This window comes from Mustela erminea, chromosome 6 (genome assembly GCF_009829155.1).
Source record: "Mustela erminea isolate mMusErm1 chromosome 6, mMusErm1.Pri, whole genome shotgun sequence".
Taxonomy (NCBI): domain Eukaryota; kingdom Metazoa; phylum Chordata; class Mammalia; order Carnivora; family Mustelidae; genus Mustela; species Mustela erminea.
In genome coordinates this window covers 17,751,069-17,777,129 of record NC_045619.1, presented here as the reverse complement: position 1 = coordinate 17,777,129, position 26,061 = coordinate 17,751,069, and the positions used below count along the sequence as shown (strand labels likewise).

At 45.9% G+C, this 26,061-nt stretch overlaps 1 protein-coding gene across 2 annotated transcripts in view; it reads left to right on the top strand.

Annotated features, from left to right (window-relative positions):
• STAB2 (stabilin 2) overlaps nt 1-26,061 on the top strand; it is a 166,974-nt gene that overhangs the window by 116,029 nt on the left and 24,884 nt on the right. For both annotated transcript variants that reach the window (XR_004286657.1, XM_032346573.1), the window contains exons 43-57: nt 1,866-1,939; nt 3,608-3,679; nt 7,016-7,135; nt 8,255-8,302; nt 9,856-9,939; nt 11,199-11,345; nt 12,081-12,221; nt 13,423-13,482; nt 14,919-15,095; nt 16,432-16,521; nt 18,839-18,985; nt 20,328-20,384; nt 21,539-21,665; nt 23,411-23,560; nt 25,273-25,377. Coding sequence is in view for 1 of the 2 variants with exons in the window: in XM_032346573.1 (XP_032202464.1) it covers nt 1,866-1,939; nt 3,608-3,679; nt 7,016-7,135; nt 8,255-8,302; nt 9,856-9,939; nt 11,199-11,345; nt 12,081-12,221; nt 13,423-13,482; nt 14,919-15,095; nt 16,432-16,521; nt 18,839-18,985; nt 20,328-20,384; nt 21,539-21,665; nt 23,411-23,560; nt 25,273-25,377 (1,599 nt within the window). In the remaining variant the exon portion in view is untranslated. The remainder of the gene's footprint in view (nt 1-1,865; nt 1,940-3,607; nt 3,680-7,015; nt 7,136-8,254; nt 8,303-9,855; nt 9,940-11,198; nt 11,346-12,080; nt 12,222-13,422; nt 13,483-14,918; nt 15,096-16,431; nt 16,522-18,838; nt 18,986-20,327; nt 20,385-21,538; nt 21,666-23,410; nt 23,561-25,272; nt 25,378-26,061) is intronic.

Here is a 26,061-nt window from a genome sequence, read left to right as displayed (position 1 = left end):
TAAGTATATCTGGGCAGGAATGCGTGAGGGTGTGAAAATGTGACCGCAACGGGATGAAGGTGTGTGATGGCCAAAAATCACCTGGGAAGGAGAAAAAGGAGAGACCTGTTCCAGTTAAACGCTGTGGTGGTGACTGAATTTTTTAACATTTATTAGTTCTTTTTTTTTTTAACACAAGAGCACATTCTCGCTGTAGAAAAATTAGAGAATGCATATGTGCTGGGAGAGAATATTCTGGAAATAACTGCCCTCCCTATTGTCAGATCACTCCAGTTTGCTATGAGGCACATACTTCTTTGAATGAAAATTCTGTTATGATCCATAGTATTTTTAGGCTTAGCAGTATGAAAGAACAACTCTCCCTGAAAATAAGTGTACCCCCAAATCATTATCTTCATGGCTACACATGGTTATACTCTAAAGGTATGCAGTAGTAAGTTGTCTGACTTTTGATGTTTTACTTGTTAAAAAAAAAAAAAATTGGCCACAAGCGTTGTGAGAATAATAGAAAAGCAGTCCCACTTGCTTTTTACCTGGATTCACTATTAGTAATGTATTTCTACATTTGCTTTATCATTTGCTCTGTATATATTTTTCCTAAACCATTTGAGAGTAAACTATATATATCATATTCCCTTTACCCTTAAATACCTGAGCATATTTGAGAATTAAGGGTAAATTCTTGTATACCCACAGCAGCTACCAACCAACTTCAGTCAATTTACTACTGATATAAGATGTTTGTTTAATTCCCATTTGTATTCTAATTTTATCTGTTGACCCCATAACATAATGTCCTGTTTGGGCATTTTTTCCTCTGGTGCAGGACCCAGGTTAGGAATGGACATCATATCGCCTTGAATCGGGGATGGTTCTCCAGCCTTGCTTTGTCTTTTATGACATTGACATTTTATTTTTTTTTTAAGATTTTATTCATTTATTTGACAGACAGAGATCACAAGTAGGCAGAGAGGCCAGCAGAGAGAGAGAGGAGGAAGCAGGCTCCCTGCAGAGCAGAGAGCCCGATGTGGGGCTCGATCCCAGGACCCTGAGATCATGACCCGAGGTGAAGGCAGAGGCTTTAACCCACTGAGCCACCCAGGCGCCCCGACATTGACATTTTAGATGAAGACAGTCCATCACCCCAACTTTCTTGTTCATAGCATGTCCTTCATTTGGGGTTGGTCTGATGCTTGTTTATGATTATAGTGAGATAATGCCTTCCAGACCCAGTATCACAGGAGTGATAATGTGTCCTGCTCAGGATATCACACCAGAGGCTCATATTTCCAACTGTCTCTCATCTGCGATATTAATTTTGACCACTCGGTCAAGGTGCTATCTGATTTCTCCATGGGACAGTTGATTTTCCCCATTGCTACTAAGAAGCATTCAATGGGGAGATATTTGAACACCAAGCAAATATCCTGTTCCTCACCAAAGTGTCCTCGTAGACAGAGATTTTACTGATGATTCTTCCCTGAAGCAATTATATTGTGATAGTTGCAAGTGATTTTCTTAATTCCTAAATTTCTTCTTCATAGCCTGTTGAATTAGACTCCTAGATTCTATTATTTCAAGTCCTTGGTTGCGAAGTGCTCATATTCATTCAGTAGAGGGACAGATGCAAGCCCACAGACTATGCCTTGCTGGCACAGTCCCAGCCCAGAGGAGGTGACTTTGAGAAATGTTATCTGGGACCTTCCTTGTTGGGTTACTTCTCCCACAGAGTCATTAGAAAACCAAATCACACTTGGACATCTGCTCGCCTTGTTCAGTTAGCCATCCCGACTGTTTCCTCAAGATGTCTTTACTTGAAAATGAGGTTTGAATTTCACGCCAGGTATTGGCTTTTTGTTTTAAAGAGATCAACCCATGTTTGGAGAACAATGGTGGCTGTCACAAGAATGCAGAGTGCACACAGACTGGACCCAACCAGGTGAGCTCCACCCCTTGAGGACCCCCAGTTTTCCTCAGGGCAAATTCCTGGGTCTTCAGACCCAGCCTGAGGGAGAGGGGCTGAGAACAGACCTGTGGACGCCAGCAGCATAAAGCAAACACTGTAGGGGGAGATTCTGAACGAATTCCCAAAGAGGCCATTCTGTGGGGATGAAAAATGGTGGGAGTGAGGAGACAAAGGGTTCTTGAGAGAAGGAGCTTCTTGAGTGCAGAGATGTAGACGCCTGCCAACACAACATGGTTTCAGAAGCATCTAGAAAGTTTCCAACAATCCTCTCCTTTCTTGCGGCTTTCTGATGTCCAGAATCCCACACTTTTTCTTTGGCTTGAGGCTCTGAAATGCATGTGCCACAGCAGAAGACAGTGTTCTTAGGCCCCCTGTCAGTCATTTATTCCCTAACACAGTGAACTTTGCGGCTGCAACCAGCACAACAAGGAAGTCACCTGCATCAGAAACTGGATGATGAGGTGAAGTCCCCAGTGAATGTTCTAGGGATCTTGTTGAGTCCCAGACCTCAGTGTCAGGTCTCCCAATGGGCAGAACCAGCAGGTGCCTCAAGTGCTCAAAAATAAGAAAAAACAAAACAAAACACTTATTTAAAGAATTGTGCGTGTGTGTGTGTGTGTGTGTGTGTGCATGTGTGTGCGCACACACACTCGCACAGATAGGCTTGGAAAAACCCAGCACATTTCAATAGAGCCGGGGGTTCAGCTCTTGCCACTGAGCTCTTACTTCAAACCACATACAGGGTAAGGAAGCACTAGAAGCATTGTGCTGCTCAAGGCCTCTACAAGTCCTCCTCTACACCTAGAAGGCTGTGAGAGGGACACAGGGTTGATCCCTGAGACAGGACCTTAGCCCAGGAGCAGTGGCTGAAGGTGTCTTGATAAAACTGTGGGGCTGAGGTCCAGGTCTGTAATGAAGGAAGAGGCAGAGAAGTGAACACCTGCCATTTGACCCTGGCTGGCCCCGCCAATGAGTTCCAGTTCCAACAAGCAGACATCAGACCGCAAAGCTGCCTCTCTAGACACATCAGGAGCATGGCTTGATGACTAGAGTGTAGCTGGGTTTCAGCCTCACTCAGTCCTGAGCAGAGCACCAGGGAAATGCGAGCGAAGTAGACAGTCCCCAGCTTCCTGCAGTGTCCCCTCCCTCAACTTCAAGCCCCCAGCCCCCACCTTGGTCAAACAGTGGGCCTGATGGATTGTTTTCACCTGCACCCACCATGTGACTCCAAAGCTCTCCTCCCCCAGCTGGTGCCTTGGGGCAGAGCCTGGGCGGAGATGTGCGAGAACCCAGTGGGAGCGGGAGTGGGCCATGGCTTAGCTTCCTTGCCACTGAGCCTTTACCAACCAAGGTGACCAAAGAGGTGAGTGCTAAAGAAGCAAGGGACCAAATAAGGTAACAGTGTCTTAAAAAAAAAAAAAGTCTCTGGGCAGCAAAGTTAGGCAATACAGGAGATCCCGGTGCTAATGTGAAGTGTGTCAAATGTGCTAAAATGTCAGATAACAATTATCATCATAAGCAAGGTCTTGCCCATATCAAACATAGACTCTTGTGGGATTACTGTTACTATTATAGAATTGGAATATGAGAGCCAGCAGCATCTCTCTGTGAAATCACGCATTTCCTTCCCCTCCCGGACAGGCGGTCTGTAACTGTTTGCCCAAATACACGGGAGATGGGAAGGTCTGCACGCTCATCAACACCTGCCTAACCGTGAGTACAGCGCTGGGGCCAAAGCCTTCAGTGGCCAGGCCTAGGGTGCCTCCTGCTCCTCTCCTGGGGGGTGACGCACACAGCTGCTTCTGGGCCGTGAGGCTCATTTCTCCCTCACGTTCCAACTGAAGTTGGAGAAACTCCATTCTCTGTCTCTTCTTCACATGGCCTTTGCCTCTTCTGGTAAGGCGTCTTCTCTTCTGGTAAGGACTCCTGTGGACTCTACCTGCTTCATCTAGAATGTTCTCATCTCTAGATCCTTAATTATATATCTGCAAAGACTCTCTGAACAAGGTCACAGTCACAGACACCAGGATTTAGGACATGGGCAGACCTTTCAGATATAGAACAAGCACACAGCACAGTCAGAACTTGAACCCATGTCCGTCTTATTCAGAGGCTGCACCCTGGGTCACTTTTCGTGTCTGTTCTTCTCATGAGGCAGCGAGCCCCAGAGGACGACCAGTCTCTGCACCTTATTTCCCTTCTTCATATCACCCATCTCCAGCTGTGGGTGTGAGAACAGCGCAGATGCCACACAGTTAAAGCCCTTCCTCTCCAAGCTCCATCCAACTGTCCCCTTGTGTTAGTCTGGCAAATGCCTCAGGAGACCATGTCCGCACATGAAATGATGGCAAAAAGCAGAGTGCTAGGATATGGAACTGTTACGACCAGACCATGGCCAGCTTTATTTCCACAGCAATTCTTCGATGATCCTTTCCATCTGTCTGTCTGTCTGTTTTGTAACAGCCACCTTGTCTTGGCAACTCGAACACACATGCGCCTGACACTCAGGTACAAGTCCTTAACTCATGTCCGCTGCACCCCTGACTGCCACCGCCCACTGGATTCTTTTCAAAAAGAACGGAAGTTTGTTGTCTTGCAAGATGAGTAGAATTGAAGCATGTTTCTCTGCAGATGAGTATGATGCAATAGAGAGAAGGAAACTGATACTGAGGGGAAGGAGATGGGTTGTTACAGGAAGAAAGTACAGGAGTGGATGAGGGGAAAGGGACCCAGAGCCCACAGCTGAGTCTCTGAGAGGAGCAGGGGCAGTGGTAGGTAGGCAGGTAGTTGGCTAGTTGGTCAGTCAGGCAGTTAGTCAGGTAGGTCGTTAGTCAATCAGTTTGTTAGTCAGTCAGTCGGTTACTGAGTCACTCGGGGCCCTTATTGCAAATTAGCTTAAAAATGTCTGTGTCTGATCATTCCAAATAAATTGTGAGTCCCACGAGGACAGAGACCACTCAAATTTCTACATATCTAGTGGGAAACCTCACACAGGATGACACACATCTAGGTTGATGGGCTTTCCCTACATACCAGGCACCATTTCAGGCACTGGGAGTTCATCTGTGACCAAGCGGTGAAGTCTCTTCCCTTCAAGAGTTTACACTGAGGGGAAGAGATGGGCACTTGGTGTGTAAGCGACTGGTCAGTCAGTTGTCAGTGTATTTGTTAAATAAGAAAAGTAATGTTGGTGAGCAGGCCCAGGCAGGCGGTGAGCCTCAGGGCAGGAGGATGGGTTGGTTATTGGGTCTATTTTCTCCATAAGGCATGAGGTGAGTTCATCCGCTGAGAGTAAGCTCTCAACCTGCACAGAGGAGTGAAGGTGTGAAGTGACTTCTCCAGAGAGAGAAGGTAATACACTGAAGGAATACAGCAGTGTCGGTGCTTGTGTGGTAACTTGGTTGGGAGTCCAGACAGCAATGCCCCGCCCATCCATCAGGCCCGGCCCAGAGGCAGTGGTATACAGAGCCCTCCTGTGGGCCACCGGGCTAGGACCAAGCGAGGAGCTAGGGGGTGACCAGGCTGAGGGGGGAATGTGGGTGAGAAGGAAATTGGCTCAAAGGAGGCTGGAGCCACAGCGTTAGAAGAGGTAAATTGAGAAGATAAAAGCTGGTGGTCAGAGACAGCAGGATGCTGACACAGAGCTCTCAGGAGCAGTCCACTTTAAATGTCGGGACAAAGTCAAGGGTGGTCCAGTAGTGGTGGCAGAGGCAGAGTGGGGCAGGTATGGTGGAGACCATTGACAGGGATGTTGATGCCGTTGAGGATGACGCCAGGTGTGGAGGGAAAGCTGCTGATCCACGCATCACTGATAGTACCGAAGAAGGGGCAATCGTAGACTCCATGTGTCCTCAGAGAGCTGGAAGCCCGACAAGAAAGACTCCCTCCCAGCCCCCAGACCATGAAGTGTGGGGTAAGGGAGGAAAAGAGCTTTGCCTGAGGGGTGCAGGGAAACCTGATACCTCTTCCATAAGAAGCAGAGAGAATTTTCTGGAAACAGGTTGGAGACTGCCAGGAGTTCAATGGTGGTGAGTTTCAGAAGGCACCAGGAAGGGTTTGTGAAGGCAGAAAAAGATGCATGTGGGGTCAGATCATAATTTCTAGAGCAACGTGGAAGGGAGTGACCGTGAGGTGGGAGGGAACCTTGAGCACCCAGACCTTGCCATTGACTGAGATAAACAGCAAAGTGGCAAAGAGATGATTGGTCTTGGTGGTCTTACAGCAGGCTGGGTATCGGGATGGTAAAATCCTTGGTACCTGGCTGGAAGATCCAGGGCCCCCAGGAGATGGTGGTCAGTCTTGCAGAAGGCAGCTTTCTTGGAGAGCTCACTGAACTGTGTCAGCTTGAGGCAGGAATCTGGGACAGTAAATTCCTCCTAGGCCCAAAAATCATGCTTCACAAAGACTTTGGGAACAATGGTTAGAGGAAAGGCAGATTTTACAGCTGGCCTTTAAGTCTGTTGAGCTCCTTCTTTGTCAACCCCATCAGGGTTCTTTCTCCTGAGTTCACATTGTTTCCTCGCTCAGAAACTTGGCTTACACTGCACAGTCCTTCTCAGTGTTCCCATGGATTTCAGCTTTGAGCTGTACTTTGCTTTGATTCTATTTTAGGTCTCTGTCCCATCTTCCACGGTTTTTAAGCTCTCTGTGGACAAGGACAGTATGTTGTTTTATACCCACTGCCTTCTAACTGGTGACGGCTACCTTGGCTCCTATGAAATCCGAATTTAAGTCTAAAGCTGGGAATTGTCTGACAAGATTGGTGCCTTTGTGGACAACACCCCGGTGCCAAGAAATTCTCCATTTGGCACCTCTGGGCTTGTCTATAGAGGGCTGGAGATCTGGGATACAACGTTGGGTGAATAAATGGCCCTTACCACTCTAGGGAGTTGAAAGGCAAGTTCAGGAAAGGGGCAAATCATGCAAACAAGTCAGTTGGAGAGTGAATAAAAAAATATATTTCAGTACAGAATTGCTTGGTAAATATTGGCAGAGCTGGCAAACAAACTGGTCTGACTCCTATCCCCCACCCCTCGGAAATTTTACCAGAAAAATGGCGGCTGTAGTGAATTCGCTATCTGCAATCACACTGGGCTGGAAGAAAGGACGTGTACTTGCAAGCCCAACTACATCGGGGATGGGTTTACCTGCCGTGGCAACATCTACCAGGTAAGGAGAGGCGTATTTCCATAAGTAAACCCCATGTCCCTCACTGCACCAAGAATCCAGGTTACCCAAGAACGGTGCAAGAGTTTTGTAACTCGTAAAACTACAAAAATTGGAAAGACTGTTCTTATATAAACTGTCAATGAGAAGAGATTTTATCTACCCAATTCTCAGACTGATGGTTCTAGAGTCAAAAGCAACTGGGTTTGAAATCAACTCTGCCAATTAAAAATGTGACACTGAGCAATAACCACTCTCTAAGCATCAGCATTCAAATCCATTTAAAAAAAAAAAAAAAAAAAACCACTAATGGCACCAAGCCCATCAAGTTGTCATAGAAATAATGTATGCAATAGGCATGGAGCACAGAGTGACTCCAAGGCATTACCACGATGTGGGTTTCTGTTGGAGCCTATGCGTGTGTCCACGTGCACAAGCAACTCTGCCGGATATAGCGGACAAGGCAGTGTAACACTTGCAGATTTATAAAGTGAACATTCTGGGGGCTCCTGGGAGCTCAGTGGGTTAAAGCCTCTGCCTTCGGCTCAGGTCATGATGCCAGGGTTCTGGGATCGAGCCCCACATCGGGCTCTCTGCTCAGAGGGAGCCTGCTTCCCTTCCTCTCTCTCTCTCTGCTGGCCTCTCTGCCTGCTTGTGTTCCCTGTCAAATAAATAAAATCTAAAAAATAAAAATAAAATAAAATAAAATAAAGCGAACGTTCCATTATTTGGTTTAAAGAGGGACTAGAGCATTCTGGCTAATCAAATATTCCTGTCAATGGAGAAATGAAATCTGTCTTAAACCCATAACTGTTTTTTTTTAAATATTTGAACTTTTAAAAATGCTCCTATAGCTCCACTGCTTCTGGAAATAGCTGGAACTTTCTTTGATAAATCAGACAGTGACTCCAGAGAGATTTTAGAACACAGCATGTCCCTGTAGACGTTCTGAACATCAGTGCAAGCCTGTAGATGGGGGCTGAGAAAGGCCCATCAAGGCAAATTTCCAACTGAAAGTATAGGAGAGACTCAACCTCAGAGCAATTGACTTGTGACAACCCGGGATGGTTCTTGCCTATAATCCCAGACATGAAGTGGCCCTGCCCTGTCTTTGTTTTCCAGGAGCTTCCCAAGAACCCAAAAACATCCCAGTACTTCTTCCAGTTGCTGGTAAGAACATGTGTGTCTGTCTCTAACTGTAGGGTGTTGTCTCCAGCCAGATATGGGGAAACTGTAGCTTCTGGAGCTGGTGAAGGGAGAAGAAAGTCTGAGGATGTGGATTTCCGAGATAGGGTCCCTGCTGGTCATTCATGGACGTCTCAGCCCTCCGGTGGGCAGCAGGAGTAGAACCAACACCCCCCTGGCCCAGTCGATACACAAGAATGCAGTGTGTGCAAAAACTGTCATCACACCAGTGGAAGAAGGAAGCATTACTGGGGCAACCGGCGAACTCTTTGGGTGAAAATATTTAATTAGATCTCTATGCACATCATACATCAGAATAAGTTCCAGATATATTGAAAAATGAAAGAAAAATCTAAACAAAGAAAATCATAAAACCCAGAAGAAAATATGAGTAACCATAAGACCTTAGCATGGGCAAGAAGACAATTAGAAAAGCTAAGTCATTCATCTTATTACTTACATTTGTATTAATAATAATACTATATTAAGTATAATATAATAAATTATTATAAATTATTTATATAATAAAGTATACTATATATACTAATCATATAATAAATTATACTATATATTTATTTATGTTACATTTATATATTTATATATTTATATATTATGTTAATATAAAAATAAAATATATAAACATAATATATAACATTTATATTATATTATATTATTATTTATATTTATATTCTGTTTATATACTAAATTATAAATAGTATAAAAATAATATAATAAAGTAATATATTAATCTAATAATAATAATAAATTATATAAAATATTTGTATATAGAAAGACACTGGAAAAGAATACCTAAAAATAATGGGTGACTTCTAGGCAGTGGGAATATGGGTGATTATTTCCTTCTTTATGCTGTATTTTCAAGTCTCTAATACAATAAGCATTTGTTATTTTTATAACCATGTAAAAATAAACATTATTTCAATGAGAATGTATTTGGGGTACCTGGCTGGCTCAGTCGGTTCAGTATCTGACTCTTGATTTCAGCTCAAGTCTCAGGGCTGTGAGATCAAGCCCCACATCAGGCTCTGCCCTCCACGGGGAGTCTGCTTTAGATTTGCTCTCTCCCTTTCACTCTGCCCTTCCCCTTCCCAACTCACATGCTCTTTCTTTCTAAATAAATTAATTAATTAAATTTTTTTAAAAAAAGAATCTGAGTGGGACGCCTGGGTGGCTCAGTTGGTTAAGCAGCTGCCTTCGGCTCAGGTCATGATCCCAGCGTCCTGGGATCGAGTCCCACATCGTGCTCCTTGCTCAGCAGGGAGCCTGCTTCTGCCTCTGCCTGCCGTTCTGTCTGCCTGCGCTCGCTCTCCCTCTCTGTCTCTGATAAATAAAATCTTAAAAAAAAAAAAAAAAAAAAAGAATCTGAGTGACTTTGAATCTGAGAATAAAACACAGATCACCCGATTCGGTTTTCCCTCCGCTTTGCCACCATCAACTCTCTCTGCTATTCGTTTGAAGCACACCCCTCCATATTTATGTTAACTAGGTGACATGTGGTCCTGCCTTCCTTCCCACAGGAGCACTCTGTGCGAGACCTGAGTGGTCCAGGCCCCTTCACTGTCTTTGCACCTTTATCTGCAGCCTTTGATGAGGAACCTCAGGTAAGCATGAAGCTCTTGGCAAGCCCAAGAGGTTTAGGACTGGAACCCAGACTCTGGGTGTCACGCTGGAACCAACACTGGAGACATTTCTGGGCAGGAGATTTAGGATCAACTAGAGCTGATCAGCAATGGAATGAGCTGCCTTTCAGCATACAGACCCCTACAAAGGGACAGAATTTAAGTGGATTTGGGATACAATGACCAGAGGTCCACTAAAAACCATTCCTGAATAGGGGAGGAGGTTGGAAAATATCAACAATTCTTAAATGATCCAAACCTTCCATGGACCCCCCCCCCCAAAAAAATAAAAATAATAATGCTGGGTGAAAGGAATTTAAATGTCTTTTTTCTTGCAGACCTTATCAGAGACTTTACTATTCTAACATTCACTAGGACTCTTCATGCTGGATTATCCATTAACATATAAAAATGTGGCAAACATTTATTGAGTGTCCCAGACACTGTTTCTAGTACATGGCCTAGATTAATTCATTAAGTGTTCACAACAACCCTGTCAGTTGGGTGCTATTACCCCATTTTACAGTCCAGAACATTGGCAGAACTAACTTTCCCAAAGCCATATGACTAGCAAGTAATGGAGCAAGGACTCAGTCATAACTCCAGAGCCTATGTCCTTCACTATGCACACTGCCGCTCTATGCATATATTTTAGACACCAGTAAAGCAGAGGTACAAAAGTACTTTCTGAAAGATGTTGACTTTTGATAACTTTTCTCTAAAAAGCATCAAAAGAGAGATCATGAAACAATGAGAACCTTGAGGGCCTTTTATTATTTTTTTATGCTTTTTATTTAATGGTTAATATTGTTTGTGTTTTGATTTACACATGGAAAAGTATCATGATTTTTCCATACTAAAGGTTTAAATTTGGCCCAAGTACCTCTCTCCAAGGGGGGCAGGTGCTATGAAGCATTTCCCAGCATTTTTCACGAGAAAAGTCTTTTTTCAAGTAGCATCTCACAGAACTTCGGGTCCCTGCCACATGTGTTGTGAAATGCTGGGCCTGGGGAACTCCAAGCTCCCTTCCACGCTGAGAATCTATGTTGGAAGCAGGAAAGAAATGAGGGCCCCTTTCTCCCTCTTGTCTGAGAAGCCTGAACCCTGGAACCCTGACCACCAGCGAGCCCTGACTGCCTCCTTCCCAGTCTGGGTGGGGAGAGTGGCCCCGGGGAGGGCCTAGAGGAAAGGACAGCAAAGGCTCCCGGCACTGGCTGGAATGCGCCCATCTTCTATTACAGATTAAAGACTGGGACAAACAGGGTCTCATGCCCCAGGTTCTTCGCTATCATGTGATTGCCTGCCACCAGCTGCTTCTAGAAAACCTGAAGTTGATCCCAAATGCAACTTCTCTCCAAGGGGAATCCATTGTCATCTCCGTCTCTCAGGTAAGAGAGGCCACCCCCCAGGTGGACATCAGGAAGATGCCCATCTTTCTTAGGCCTTCTCTCTTCTCTTCTTTACAGTAATGATAGTAATAACAACTAACACATGCCAAGTGATTTCTATATGCCAGGTTCCCAATTCTATATGCAAATTTCCCAATTTACAAATTAGGAACCCGAACTCAGAGAAGTTAAGTAACCTGTCCAAGGTCACACAGCAAGTAAATACTCGAGCTAGAAAACTGAAACTCAGAAATTCAAGCGGTCATCAGAACTGCTTTTGGTCAGGAGCAGAACAGGGATGAAAACTTTTGACCAGAGCTGGTCATGCCAGTCCCCTGGCTCCCCAGAGAAACAAATGGTGACTGTGGAATCCATTGCTGAGAGAGACCAGTGTGTGGTGGAGGCAGGAGGTCGTATAGAGGACCCATGTTAAAAAGGAAGCAATCTTGATCCACTTGTTATTTCATGTTTGAGAATCACAATGAAATGACGGTTGTGGTTGGTTAACTGCTATTAACTTTTGCAGGTGAGGTTACAGGGTCACCTCCGCTTTCTGTTTGTAATCATAATGAATAAATGGGTTCAAGGAACATGGACTCTTGGATTTTACCCACAGCTCTACTTAAACATTCACTTTCACGACCATTTAGCATGTTAATAAAACATTCGGAAAGAAGTAATTTTGTGTCTGTTTCTCTTTGTGCTCATTTCTTTTTTTCTTCTTTTTAATTTCAGGACACGGTGTATATAAATAATAAGGCTAAGATCATATCCAGTGATATCATCAATACCAATGGAATCATCCACATCATAGACAAATTGCTATCTCCCCAAAACTTGCTTTTCACCCCCAAAGATGCCTCTGGAAGGATTGTGGTGGGTGAACTCATTGTCCTACTCTCAGCACATGGTAACTCATAATAATCATAATTTATTATCACAATTCTGGTTTTAAGGTATCTTTTTGAGACAGTTTCATTTTGTTGCTTCAATCTCAAGCTACTATTATTAAAAGCCTATTGGATATTATTCTAGTAAGAAGTAAATAGGTAAAACTTTAATTTAAATAGATAAATGGATTTTATAAGTTTTTCTTTAGCTTCCACAAGAACAGTTGGTCTTGCACAGACTTGGAAGATAGAGAAATTACATAAATGGATGAGACCCCCAATAGGTAGAAAGATAGATAGATATGGCGCTCCTGGGTGGCTCAGTCAGTCAAGCGTCCGGCTCTTGATTTTGGCTCAGGTCACGATCTCAGGGTCGTGGGGTCGAGGCAGGGCTCCATCAGGCTCTGTGCTCAGGGTGGCCTCTGCTTGAGGATTCTTTCTCTCTCCCCCCTCCCTCTCCCCCTGCTCACATGCACTCTTTCTAAAATAAACAAATCTTTTTTTCTTTTTAAAAAGATGATAGATAACACTCAAACCAAACTTGGAGTAAAACTCCTTTTCAATTGAAAGAAAAGACAATTTTGAATTTTATTGTTATTTATTAGTATTGGCCAGGGTTTTTCATTGCAGACAACAGAACCCACTATACCTAGACAAAAAGGAGATCCTTAAGATATTAAGTTCATCACCAAATCCCTAAGAAAGCCAGAGAGCCAGATGCTACACAGCTGGAAGCAAAGCAGCTCAGGGAGACCTGCAAAGGGAGGAGCTTTGACTTTACCATGGGGCTGTCCTGACCTGTCTCCAGCCTCAGCACCTGCAACGTGCAAGTCCGAGCGCAGATGCCTCCACCATCGTGCCATTCAAAGTCTCCCTCCTAGCAGTCACAACCACCTTGTGTTGTTTCCTTCCACCAATAAGTCTGGTAAAAACCCTTGTGCTTGCTGGATGTTCTGTCGCCTAGGAGGCTGTAGCTGCGAGGCAGTCTGGGAAAATGAAGTGCATAGCCCCCCAGCTTCTGTAATGCAGATAGGCACAGTACCTCGGAGCTGGAGTGGGTACTGATGAGCCAGTCCCCAGTTCGTACTGCATTATCTTACCCTCATTCTATTTGCTTAAGCTTTTGTTAAAGTACTTTGTGAACTGCTTGAAGAAAAGTGTCATTGCTATTCTTATTATCTTTGCAGCAAAATCTTACAACAGTAGCAACAAACCATGGCTACACCAAATTCAGCAACCTACTACAGGTAAAGACCTAGGGATAACCTGCCTGAGGGAGTTTGGTGTTTTGGAGGTTTCTTTGTTTTATTTTGTTTTGTTTGGGGTTTGTTGTTGTTGTTGTTGTTTTGTTTTGTCATTTGATGTTTTATTTGGGGCACTAGCCAACTGTTGTAGGATCTGTGTCGGGAGGTCCTGATTTTCTACAGAGCAAAGTCATGGCATTCCCACTCCATTCCCCAGATAGCGTAGGGTTTGTTCGGCTATACACTGTGCATTTGGCTGAATTAGAAACTCAAGTATTTGAGGTTGGAGCAAGGGAAAGGAATTAGGATGTGCCAGTCCCTGAACTAAGTGCTTCACATCTGGAATTATGAGATAGGCAAACCATTAAAGAGATGGGCAAACCAAGGTGCCGATATGGAAAATCGATGCCTCTGGCATAAGTAGAAATTGGGCTTAAAAGTATATTTTTTTGACTTCAGACACTTTTCCCACAAATGGAACAGAGAAAGTTCTTATTCAGATAAAGATTTCCAAGGAGACTCAGGGAGGGATAGGGTCCTCCAAGGTCCCCTCTCCTCCACCTACCCTGAGAAGTCCCAAGAGTGTTCTGAGAACCCAGCCCCCTTCTCACTGTCCCCACCCCTGTGGCACAGTCTACAAACCTCTGCCCAGTTCAGCAGTTTCCAAAATGGTCTGGGGCTCACTCTCAAAACTTTTCAGAAGTGGAGATTTCTAGGTGCCCAAAATGAGTCTCTCCGGGCAGGTTACAAACATGTACCTTTGCCGGCTCACCCAGCCCCAAAACCCTATAGTCACCCTCACATCTGAGCATCTCACTGGTTGCACACAGGCTTTGTAGCAAGTCAGCAAACCTCTTGGGGGCTTGATAGAAGGGAATAATAAAGCTACTTCATAGATCTGCTGGAAAAATTACAAGGACCAATGTATATGATGTACACAGGTTATAGAAAGTTCTCAAAATGATTCCTTTCCATTCATTGGACAATTTCTTTTTTGAGTCCATGTAAGCTAAAAATCTTATAAATACATAGGAGTATCTCAATATTGTGTAAGTTTCAGTTTTTTAAGTGAAATATGGGGGAAATGCTAAGAAGGTCTTCCAGAAATTAAAGTATTGGGGCAATATTAACAACAACAACAAAAACAAATCTTTGTTAAAAGTTCTTTTTCTATTCATTAAAGCCCAAAATTTTGACTGTTTTGTAATCTAAGAAAATAAGGGTCAGAATGGTTGAGGTGTGATGGGCCTCTAGTTTCAGGCTGTCACCCCTGAACCAGCTGGAGACCCAACAAGTCGCCAGGGCAGGCATGAAAGGAAAGTCCCCAATCCCCGCCCCGGGGGACCGGGGGGGGGGCGGGCTTTGGGTCTTAGAAAGATGCTGTGCCTCGCCCCCTGGCTGGGATTTGCTGTGCACATGCCCGACTCCCTGTGTTTCAGGATGTGGGTTTGCTGGGCGTCATCACTGACCCTATCCACACTCCGGTCACTCTCTTCTGGCCCAGTGACCAAGCCTTGCAAGCCCTACCCCCCGAACAACAGGATTTCCTATTTAACCAAGACAACAAGGACAAGCTGAAGGAATATTTGAAGTTCCACGTGATCCGAGATTCCAAGGTATTTCCTTTGCATACAGATGGGGTCCATTCCAGGAATGGTCAGTGTGTCTCCACTTCCGCGGTGCAAAGGAGAACTGTGCAGCCCCTGCCCCACTCTGTGCTCCGACTAGCCATGGTTAATTGACCCCTGCAGTGTGCCATGCCTGCCCCATTTCCCTGACCAACCCATATTTTTTTTTTTTTTCCTAACGTTAACCAGTACCCAGGAGCATCATTCGTCTGCTGTGCTACAGACTGGCTTTCCTCTTCCCCAGGTCACATGGCAAAAAGGCTGTTGGCAACAGTTCCAAGTGTGTCTAGGTGGGCTCATTCCCCTCCATTTCCAAAATTTCCAGGCAAAGGGCTGCTTCAGCCAAATGCCTCAGCGGTTTACTCCTGAACGGACCTACTGTGAGGGAAGCAAGATCTTACAGGCACATGGCAGCTGTTGCTGAAATACTGTAACTTTGTATTCTCAGCGAGAAGCCGTATCTCTCCAGGAGTGAGTTTGTCTCAGCCAAGAAGGCCAAGGGCCCTAACTTAGGGTAATTCACAGGACCTGTGTTAGTGTCTCAGAGCCGCATAATAAATACCCACAAACTGGGTGGCTTGAAACAACAGAAATGTGTGCCCTCAGAGGTCTTGTGGGTGGGAAGTCTGAAATCAAGGTGCTGACAAGGTTGTTCCCTCTGGAGGCTCAGACAGAGAACATGTTCCGTGTTTCTCCCCTAGCTTCTGGCGGTTGCTAGAAATCCTTGCTTCCTTGGCTTGTCAATGCATCCCTCCAGTCCCTGCCTCTCTTGTCACATGGCTGTCCTCTCCCTGTGCATTTCTCTATCTCCACATGTCATTCTCCTTTTCTCTCTTCTTCTTCTACGAACACCAGTCATATCGGACCAAGGGCCCACCCAACTCCAGAGTGACCTCCATACTAACTAATTACCTCTGCAATGACCTTACTTCCAAGTAATGTCACATTCAAAGGTAATGGGGGTCAGGACATCAATAAAACTTTTCAGGGGTCACAGCTTAACCCATAACCACGCTCTGCACCCTTTCCCCAAACCACTGATCCTGTCATTGGCTTCCTACACCAGCACAGCCTCTGCTGCGGCTGCCCAGCATAGAATGGGCATGGAGGGGCGATTGGAATCGGCCCAGCTGGAGAAGACATTCCCTACAGAATGAATTTCCTACTTCCTCGAGAGCCCGTGATGAGTCTTCCTTTTGATTACATCTGCAGTCATTTTAAGGCTGAAAAAACTCCTGTCTGGACTTGGTCTGTTGGCAAAGCTCCTTCGGGTGCTTCTGCAGCCCAAATTTGGTGTATTAACGTGCCACCATCACTCCTACAGATCTTAGCTGTGGATCTCCCCAGGGCCACTGCCTGGAAGACCCTGCAAGGCTCAGAGCTGGGAGTGACGTGCGGAGCTGGCAGTGACATCGTGAGTATACACAACAGTCCCCAACCACTGTCCCCTCATGGGAAGATTCATTTTTCCCTCCAGTGACAGCTGGCTCTTTTCTCTGGCTGCCTTCAGAGGTATTCTGCTCAGAGTGAGTATATAGATATGAAAAACCTGATAAATCCTGCCCCAGCACAAGCCCTGGTCGAGGGTGTTAGGGAGCCCCCCTGCCTTTACACTTGCCAGGAGCAGCTCTGGGTTGTTTTGTTTTGGTTTGTTTTTGGAGCATTTATTTTGCAGTGTGAGACGCTCCGCTGAAGCAGGAGAGCGTACTGTCATTCCTTTGCCTTTCTTCCCAGCCCCACTGCAAACTCACCTCTAGCCCCTTGACGGCAGTCAGAGCCAGCTCTGAGGTGAATCTATCGAGATCCTCCAACAGAGAGAAAGTTCACAATTTTCACCTTCCCCAGCTAGTTCCCAGACCATCTTGCCTCCCTGGAACTCCATACAATGGATGGGTCTGATGGTATAGCAGTAGCCACACCCTGTGTCCTGCATACCATAGACAACCCAAAAAGACAGCGACTTAAATATACAAGGTCTGTATCTTCTCAAAAGAACTCTGGAGGAAGCCAATCCAGAGCTAGTATGACGGCTCATTGGGGGAGCGTCTTCTGTTTCCTCTGTAGCATGTTTCCACATTTCCAGCCTCAGAAGCACGTCAAGGTTCAAGAAGATTGCTGGAACATGCAGCTCCAACCACCAGGTCCACTTTCTAGTACAGAGGAAGGTTTTAGGATGCAGATCCCAGCTGAGTTTTTTCTCTTCAAGGAGCCTTCTTTGAAGTGCCTGATAACATTCTGTTTATATTTATGACCAGCCAGAATCCCTTTGGTGTTTGCAGTAGAGTTGCATCGAATTTAGAAACTGAATATGAGAAATGTTACATTCCAACTTCTAGAAAGTTATTCCAGTGTACTTACACTCTTGAGACTGACTGTACTATTTCCATAGATCAAACTGGACACCTATTGAAGAAGTATAATAAAAATGTCCACTGCTCATTCTGGGTGCCAATGTAGCTTCCAGAGCACTTGGCAATGTATCATTTAGTCTGAGCTTTATAATAACCCTATGCAATGGAATCATTAGCCCTAGTGACCTGGTGAAAGCAATCAAACCACAGAGAAGTTCAGTAACTTGCTCACAGTCACACAGAAGTGGAGGTGGAGGATTTAACTGGTTTTCCTGTGTTCTTGACACTGAATCACCCTGTGCCCTTCCCATCAATAGATACCGAGATTTACCTTCTTTTTTTCTCTCACAGAACTTTCTTTTTTTTTTCCTTTTTAAAGATTTTATTTATTTGACAGAGATCACAAGAAGCAGAGAGGCAGGCACAGAGAGGAGGAAGCAGCCTCCCCACTGAGCAGAGAGCCTGATGCGGGGCTCCATCCCAGGACCCTGGGATCATGACCTGAGCCGAAGGGAGAGGCTTTAACCCACTGAGCCACCCAGGCGCCCTTCTCACAGAATGTTCTAAAAGCATTTTGATTCCTCCAGGGATGGGTGGAGATATATTCAGCAATTTCCTAGCAGGGTGAACCCTAAGGAAGAAAGTTCTAGAACTGTTGCAAACAAAGTGAAATAATGTCTCTAAAGCACGATTTAGACAATGTCTAGTACATGTGAAAAAAGAAGTCACCATCATCATTATAGAGTTACAGCCCATCACTTGTATATCCTGAAAAAAAAGGTTGTGGCTGACTTAGCTAGGAGCTAGCACTAAGTAAAAATATATATATACATATATAGCACGCCTGTCCAGGAAGTAACCACATTACCAAAGTGGATCCTGAGCCACAGCCAGGTCAGACCTGCTCCAGCCCATCACCCTCGCTGCCCCTGCTTCTACTTTGGTGGAGACAGCATGGCTGAGGGGCCGTGGGCATGGGCTCAGGGGCTGGAAGCCTGGGTAGGCGTGCCCACACCACCACCCACAGACTACCTGGCCTGGGGCAAGGTACTGAACCTCTCCTGTCTCTGTCTTCTCATCTGTAAACAGGGACCCTAGTAATAGCTGCTATGCTCTAGGTGTTGTGAGGATTAAAGGAGTTTGCACAGGCCCAGCACACGGCACTACTCAGCACCTACTACACGCTGGCTGCTTGCTGTATGTATCTAACATCTATAAGAAAAAATATATATATATATGTATATATATATACATATATATTTTATAGTTCTTTTTGAGTCTTGCAGGTAAGTTGCTGCCACCTTCCTTGGAAGAAGAAAAGTCTGAGAAGGATTGTTGACTGTTCTCTCTCTCTCTCTCTCTCTCCCCTCTCCCTCGCAGGGCGAGCTCTTCCTGAACGACCAAACATGCAGAATTGTGCAGCGAGAACTCTTGTTTGACCTAGGTGTGGCCTATGGCATTGATTGCCTCCTGATTGATCCCACCCTCGGGGGCCGCTGTGACACTTTCGCCACGTACAATTTTTCGGTCAGTCCCCAAAACAGTACCGTAATAGGAGACAGTTGGGGTACAGCCCTCACGACCCAGCATGGACTCTGCCACAAAACCACTCAGGGCTGGTCCTCAGGGAGCCTGGGACCCACGAGATCTGAGGGCCAGATGATGGTGCCTTTCACACTCAGAACCCACAAGCATCTACTCGGCCCCACCCAGGCCTGGCACGTTCCCATTTATCCACCAGCCCACCCGTCCATTCATCCTTTCGCCCTGAAGGGAAGAGTTGCTGGGACTAACTGGGTGCCCGTTATCCTGCAACGAGCTGTTCCTTTCCAAACCCTCTTATCTATTCAGTCATTCACCCATTCATTCAACAAACATTTTTTGCTATTCTGCCAGATGGAACCATATAAAATGCCATATTTGGCAGGGTATGATTACAAAAATGGTAACTTCATAGGGTTTAGCCTAGTATTATATGCCACCCACACTGCTGTTGAGTTACTCGTTCATTCATTCGTTCAACAACAGTGGTTGAATGTCTGCCCTGGGCCCTGCTTGTAGGAGGCATTGTCACATTTCACACTCATTCATCTGTCCAGTATCGTGTGGAGGGTACTACCTCGGAGCCAGCCATTTGGCTTGATGCTCATCTGACCTCTAAAGGAATCCAACATTATAAGTTGTTCAGTGACTCTGTGATATAAATTTGGAAACTGAGTCTCAAAAAGGGGAAGTGGCTCTCATGGCCAAGTCTGTGATCAGTTGGCTTGGGAACCTGTCAACCTGTAGAGATTCAACAAATATCCCAAGTTCTTGAGACACCAGCCAAAGTAGGAGATTTAAAAAAAAAAAAAAAACAAAAAAAACAAAAAAAAAAAACAGTTGTCCTTTTTGCCGTAGAGGTTTTGGCCTTCTTAACTTCCAAGGTACATCTGCACACATTTTTGCAGTTAATAGTTTCCATCAGTAGTCCCCTGAAGATCAGAAAGCAGCAAGAATCATTGTCTCTATCTTGTAGATCAGAAAACTGAGGGTCAAAGAGTGTGACTGGCCAAAAGTATCATGCTGGTTTATAGTGGAAGGGGCACTTGTGTGCACATTTCCCACTGGACCAGATGCCTGAAGGACACTGTACAGCAGGGAACTTTTCACCTCAAACAACAAAAACCAAGGGGTGGAGGGCCGAGACAGATCTTCAGAATTCTCCACAGCAAAGTGGCAGTGTGGTTGCTTTTGCATTCTTGATCACAGCCAGAATCTTAAAATCAAGATCAAGTTCTTGGTCAGCTCACCAAAGCATTAACCAGGAGTATACTCTTGGGTTGCCCAATATTCTTGACTTTTAAGCATTTCTTTTCTTGCATACTAGGGAGACTGTTGGAGCTGCGCCAATACGCCCAGCTGTCCAAGGTGGAGTAAGCCAAAGGTAATTATGAATGCAGTGATAATGTTTGGAGCTCAGTGTTTGTTCCATTGTCAGAACAAACATTCTGGTGGGTGTGTGTGTGCATGGGTGTTGTATGGTGCTGTGTTGTCTGCAGGTCGATTGTATAAATGCAATCAGCATCATTCCTTTAACAACCAGGCATCCTTAGCCTCGTTAAGTGCAGGCAACCTGTCAACCCAGTACCTACCTTCCAGGAACTGTCTACAAAACTCATGGGTTTGTAGATTTAAAAGGAACTTCAAAGATAATGAGAATTATGCAAATCATAGCTGCATTTTGTTGGCTGCTATTCCTGTCCCTGGCCGTGTGTTGGGCCCTTTATTTCTGATACATTACCCTCATTATACCTCTCTTAGCAAGCTATTATTTCCTCCACTTAGGGGAAAAAATATATATATCGCAAAGAGGGTAAGCGTTAGGCCAAGACCACAGAGCTAGTAAAGAGCAAAGCTAGAATTAGGGCCCAGAAAGCAACCTAAGAATAATGGTCAAGCCAATGGAATTTGGAGTCCATGGCACTGGGATCCAATTCCAATGGGTGATCTTTGGCTAATTACATCATCTATACGGTTTTTCCTCCATAAAATGGAGCTAACAGCTATTCTGTGCGTGGCTATTAGGAAAAGTACATTTTAAAATGTACATTAAAAGCACTCGTTAAATATTGCTCTTTTACATACCCCAAAGTCAGTTTCCTTCTATTCCAATAGTAAAATCTCTAACAAAAACACCCCTGGAACTCATGCCTTCCCTACTGATGATTGGGGACCTTACAGCAGACACCCCACCACCATCCCTTCACACCCACCCACCCCCCTGTACGATGGAAAGCTATCTCTCCCCCACTCTCCTCGCAAGAGACTGCACCCTTTGCAAACAGCTCTAAGGGTCAGCAAGTCCTTCCTCTTAAGGCTAAGGAGAACTTCTGTGAACTCTAGCTCTGCCCCCTCCCCCATCCACCTGCCTACCTACACACCTAAGAATTCCTTTTCTTTTTAAAAGGGCTCCCGGGCCATGGAGTCCCACTTTCAATTTGGGCAGTACCCAGGACCCTCCACTGGGGGCGGACTAGAGCCAAAGAGCCCAAGTCCGGGCGGTGGAAGGCGGAGGGTTAGTGCGCTTTCTTCCTTTAGGGCGTGAAGCAGAAGTGTCGATACAACACGTCCTTCAAAGGGTACCTGGAAGGCTGCCGGGAGCAGTGCACCATGGTGATACGGCTCCCCAGGTGCTGCAAGGGCTACTTCGGGCGAGACTGTCAGGGTGAGGGCGCCTCTTACCACCTCGCGATTCTGAAAGGATTGTGCCATCTCTGCGCTGTATCTGAAAGTACAGACGCTGTGAAGCAGGGGTGGGGGAGGGGGCGTCGGAACGCATTGCTCCCAGGAACCCCTCCAAGAAACGATCCGCAAGCAATCATTTTAAAGAGTTGCTTAGCTTTCCTTCCACTTTTCCTTGCTTCATATTTTGTTCTTTACAGAGCTGAGATTCTCCTGTGCCTCAATCGTCATTGGGTTGTGCTTTTTTGCTCAGCAGGATAGCATCAGACATTTCCCATGGTGCTAGAAACACCGTTATTTCATTTCTGATGCTGGTCCAGGACACTGATGAGCACATGAGTTTAAATGCATAGAATTCTACCTTGGCAGGGTGCTGTGCTAATAGGAGGTGTGGGGGCCATTGTTTCCTGAAACCCCCCTGTTATGGGATGTATGACATCACCTCCCTCTCTTACCTCACCAGGAAAGGGCTCCTTGCCAAAGGACATTTGGGCCCATCCTGAAATCTTTGTGTATAGATAGAACTTCTGGCCAATCATAACAAATGCCATGGCACTTCCCCTTGACCACACACTGTTTTGATTAAGCACATTTGTTGCATGCTGCTTCCCATATATAACAACACATTTAAACCTGGCAACCACCTCTAAGAAACAGATTCTATTTATTTTTTAAGATTTTACTTATTTGACAGAGAGATCACAAGTAGGCAGATGGGCAAGCAGAGAGAAAGAGAGAGAGAGGAGGAGGAAGCAGGCTCCCTGCCTAGCAGAGAGCCCGATGCGGGTCTCGATCCCAGGACCCTGAGATCATGACCTGAGCTCAAGGCAGAGGCTTAACCCACTGAACCACCCAGGCAACCCCTAGAAACAGATTCTATTTTTATCCCCATTTTACACATGAGGAAGTTGAGGCAGAGAGAGGATAAGCAGCAGGCCCAAGATCCCACAGAGTGTCCCCAGAAGCTGTGGTTTTAACCACCATGTGTCCTCCATTCACTGTGGTCCAGCTGAGAAAATTCTGGGCTGGGAGTACACATGATCACCCAGTATCCACACTCCATCACTTGAGTGTGCACAAAAATCGGGGTCGTCCCTTACATTTGCTCAGAGCCTTATGTTTTCAAAGTGCTCTCAGTTACAGTAACCTTTTTTTTAAAAGATTTTATTTATTTAAAAAAAAAAGATTTTATTTATTTGAGAGAGAGGGAGCACACACATAAAGGGATAGAGTGAAACAGACTCCCTGATGAGCAGCAAGCCCAGTGAGAGTCTTGATCCCAGGAGCCTGGGATCATGACCTGAGCCGGAGGGAGACACTTAACCAACTGAGCCCTAAGTAATGTATTTGAACCTCAGTCACAGTGTGGTCTCAGCCATCATCATCATCATCACCCTCTTCTAGAGCTAACAGAACTGAAGCTCAAAGAAATTCAGCCCAGATCTGCTCAAATTCAGGCCTCCTAACCCCAAATACAATGCATGGTTCAGCATATTGCTCTGCCACCGTAGAATCCTATCTGATACATTGAAGTTCATGCCCCAATGGTCACTGGCTTGCCCTAAGCATCCGGTGACACTATGTGGGTGTGTCCCCAGGGCCACGGTCTCTCTGGGATCATGGAGATGAGCCCCGCAGCTGAGGGCCAATCAGCCTCACATTACAAAGATGCTGAGCTGCTCTGGGTCTTGGGAGACTGTTGAGTCACTGCTGTGTCGTCTGTTCCAGCCTGCCCGGGAGGAGCGGATGCCCCCTGCAGTAACCGCGGTGTCTGCCTCGATCAGTACTCAGGCATAGGCGAGTGTAGATGCAACACAGGCTTCAATGGGACGGCGTGCGAGCTGTGCCTGCCGGGGAGATTCGGGCCTGACTGTCAGCGTACGTGGCTCCCACGCCCCCTGCTTTAGCCTGTTGTTCAGCCGTGTGTTCCCTGTCCTCGTCCACATCACCTGCCTGACTCAGTAGCATCCTCTTCCCCTCTCTCCTATCCCCTCACCTCCCATCTGCCTGCCTTGACATGCGTCTTCCCTCCCTGGATGTATTCCCAGTCGCCATCCACCGAAAGAGCCCTAGCTCTAGAAGTGAAATTCACATCCCTTGCAGCCATCAAGACAAGCTGTGACTGAACAACACTCATTCAGTCATTCAACCAACATGCATTTAGAGTCCTTATTAATATTGACAGCTCATGTTTCCAGTTAATGTTTACTAAGCACCTACTATGTGCCCGGCAGGTATGTTTTGTCTCTTACTTAATCCTCACAACTACCCTTCGTGGGAGGTACTGTCATTACCCCTACTTAACAGATGTGGAAACTGAGACACAAGGGGGCTAAGTGAGTTGCTCTAAAGCCAGGAATTGTTCTAAGTTGTAGGGATACAGTGGTGTTGAGAGGGGGCCAAATCCCAGTTCTCAAGGAATATACACTTGAAAACAAAGGTAGTTAGTTACAAAGTTATAAAGAGAAAGAAGCAGGTTAAGGGAATGGGGAAGGCAGGGAGGCACTATTTTAGAAGACATCTCACACAGGGAATATTTGAGACAAGACCAAAAAGAGGTGGGGGCAGACATGGGGATCTCCAATGGCAGCTCTGCCCAAAGAAATTTTCAGTCATGCTGGAAATAGTCTGCAACTCTACCAACAGGAGTGAGAGCCACTAGCCACATGTGGCTGTTGAGCACTCAAAATGTGTGACTAAGGAACTGATTTATTTTAATTACTTTAAATTTACATAGCCACATGTAGCAAGGACTACAGTACAGAGCAGTTGCAGACTAAAGAGATGGCGTTTCTAGAAGAGAAATGAGCCAGTGCAAAGGTCCTGAGGCAGAAATGGGTGTGGCATGCACTGATAGTGGCTGAGCAGAGTGGGCAAAGAGGGAGAGAGGAAGGAAATGAAATCTGAAGGCCACCAGAGACCAGGAAACATAAGAGCTTCCTGGCAGAGATAGCCCTTCATCTATTCTAAGTGTAATGGTGGCCAGTGAAGGACTGTGAATGGAGGAGTGCGCTGAACAGATTAGAAAGGATTGCTGCAGCTGCCCCAAGGAGAACTTACTGTAGGAAAGCAAGAGTGGAAGCAGGGCCACCTCTGGGGAACTGAAGGCAACAATCCAGGTGAGAGCCGGTAGTGCCTTGGGGCAGGGGTATAGTGCTCAAGGTGGCAAGGAGAGGAAGACTTGGTACATATCTTGAAGATGTCGCTACTAAATTGATTCTCTGTTAGGAGATTCTATAAGGTTCTCTCTTCTTTCTATTCTGCTACATACCCTATGACGCTCTCTACTTCTGTGTTTATAACACTCACCATCTTTATAATTACATGTTCAAAAGCCAGTTGCTCCTTGACTGTAAACCCCATGAGAGCAGGAACCTTCTGTTTTATGTTTTTCACTGTAAGCTCATTGCCTAGTTGTGTCGGCCCCATGATAGCCACGGACTATGTTCCTTCGAATGAATGAATGAAAACGATGACATAAGCATGATCCTCCCACACTGACAACACAGCCAACAGGTGGCCAGTGAGCTGGCTGATAGGATTTCCATCCCTGATCACTGATTTCCAATCCCCCTCCAATTGTTTTACAGCTTGTGGCTGCTCAGCCCACGGACAGTGTGATGACGGCCCCACGGGCTCAGGACAGTGCTTCTGCGAAACAGGGTGGACTGGCCGCTTCTGCGACACTCAGACAGGTGTGTCCCGGGAGCAGTCGGCTGTCTGCAGCAACGCGCTGCCGAGCGGCCTCCCAAAACCTTCAGCTGAGGTTGGGGGCCTGCGAGGCACCTGAAAAAAACAACAAAACGGGTGTTTCCTTTTCCACAAGGAAAAGAAGGTTTGGATACATGGCCCCAGGCCTCAGGAGGTTTGGGGACTAGAGGAAAAACTGGCTGAAAAGATTTAACTCAAACCCATGAAACCAGCACACAGTCCCGTGCAATCACAGAAGGACCCAGCTCGGGCGAACAATACAGTTGGGCAGGAATGGTCCCGCAGAATCACGGTCCCGGGCACACACACGTGCCAAGAGACGCAGAGTGGTTTCACAGAAAATGCATGGTTCTGTGGAGTCCGGGATCTGACCCCTGTTTCTGCTAGTTATTAGGTGAATGGCCCAGGATAACCCACCCAGGACGGGCCTCAGTGCACTCACCCGCAAAAGGAAGGGCCTGATCAACCCTTTGCAGAGGAGGGTCTGTGAGGGTCGAAGATGGTGTTTATGAAGGACCCCGCATGTCAGACACTAATGAGAGCTGCCATTATCATTGTCAATCATGATCCTCATCATCACAATCTAGATCCTTCCTGAGCAGCCAGTTTTCTGAGGTGCCCCATATTCCCTGAGCCCTGACTTCTGGTGGAAGGTCTGAGATGTGAAG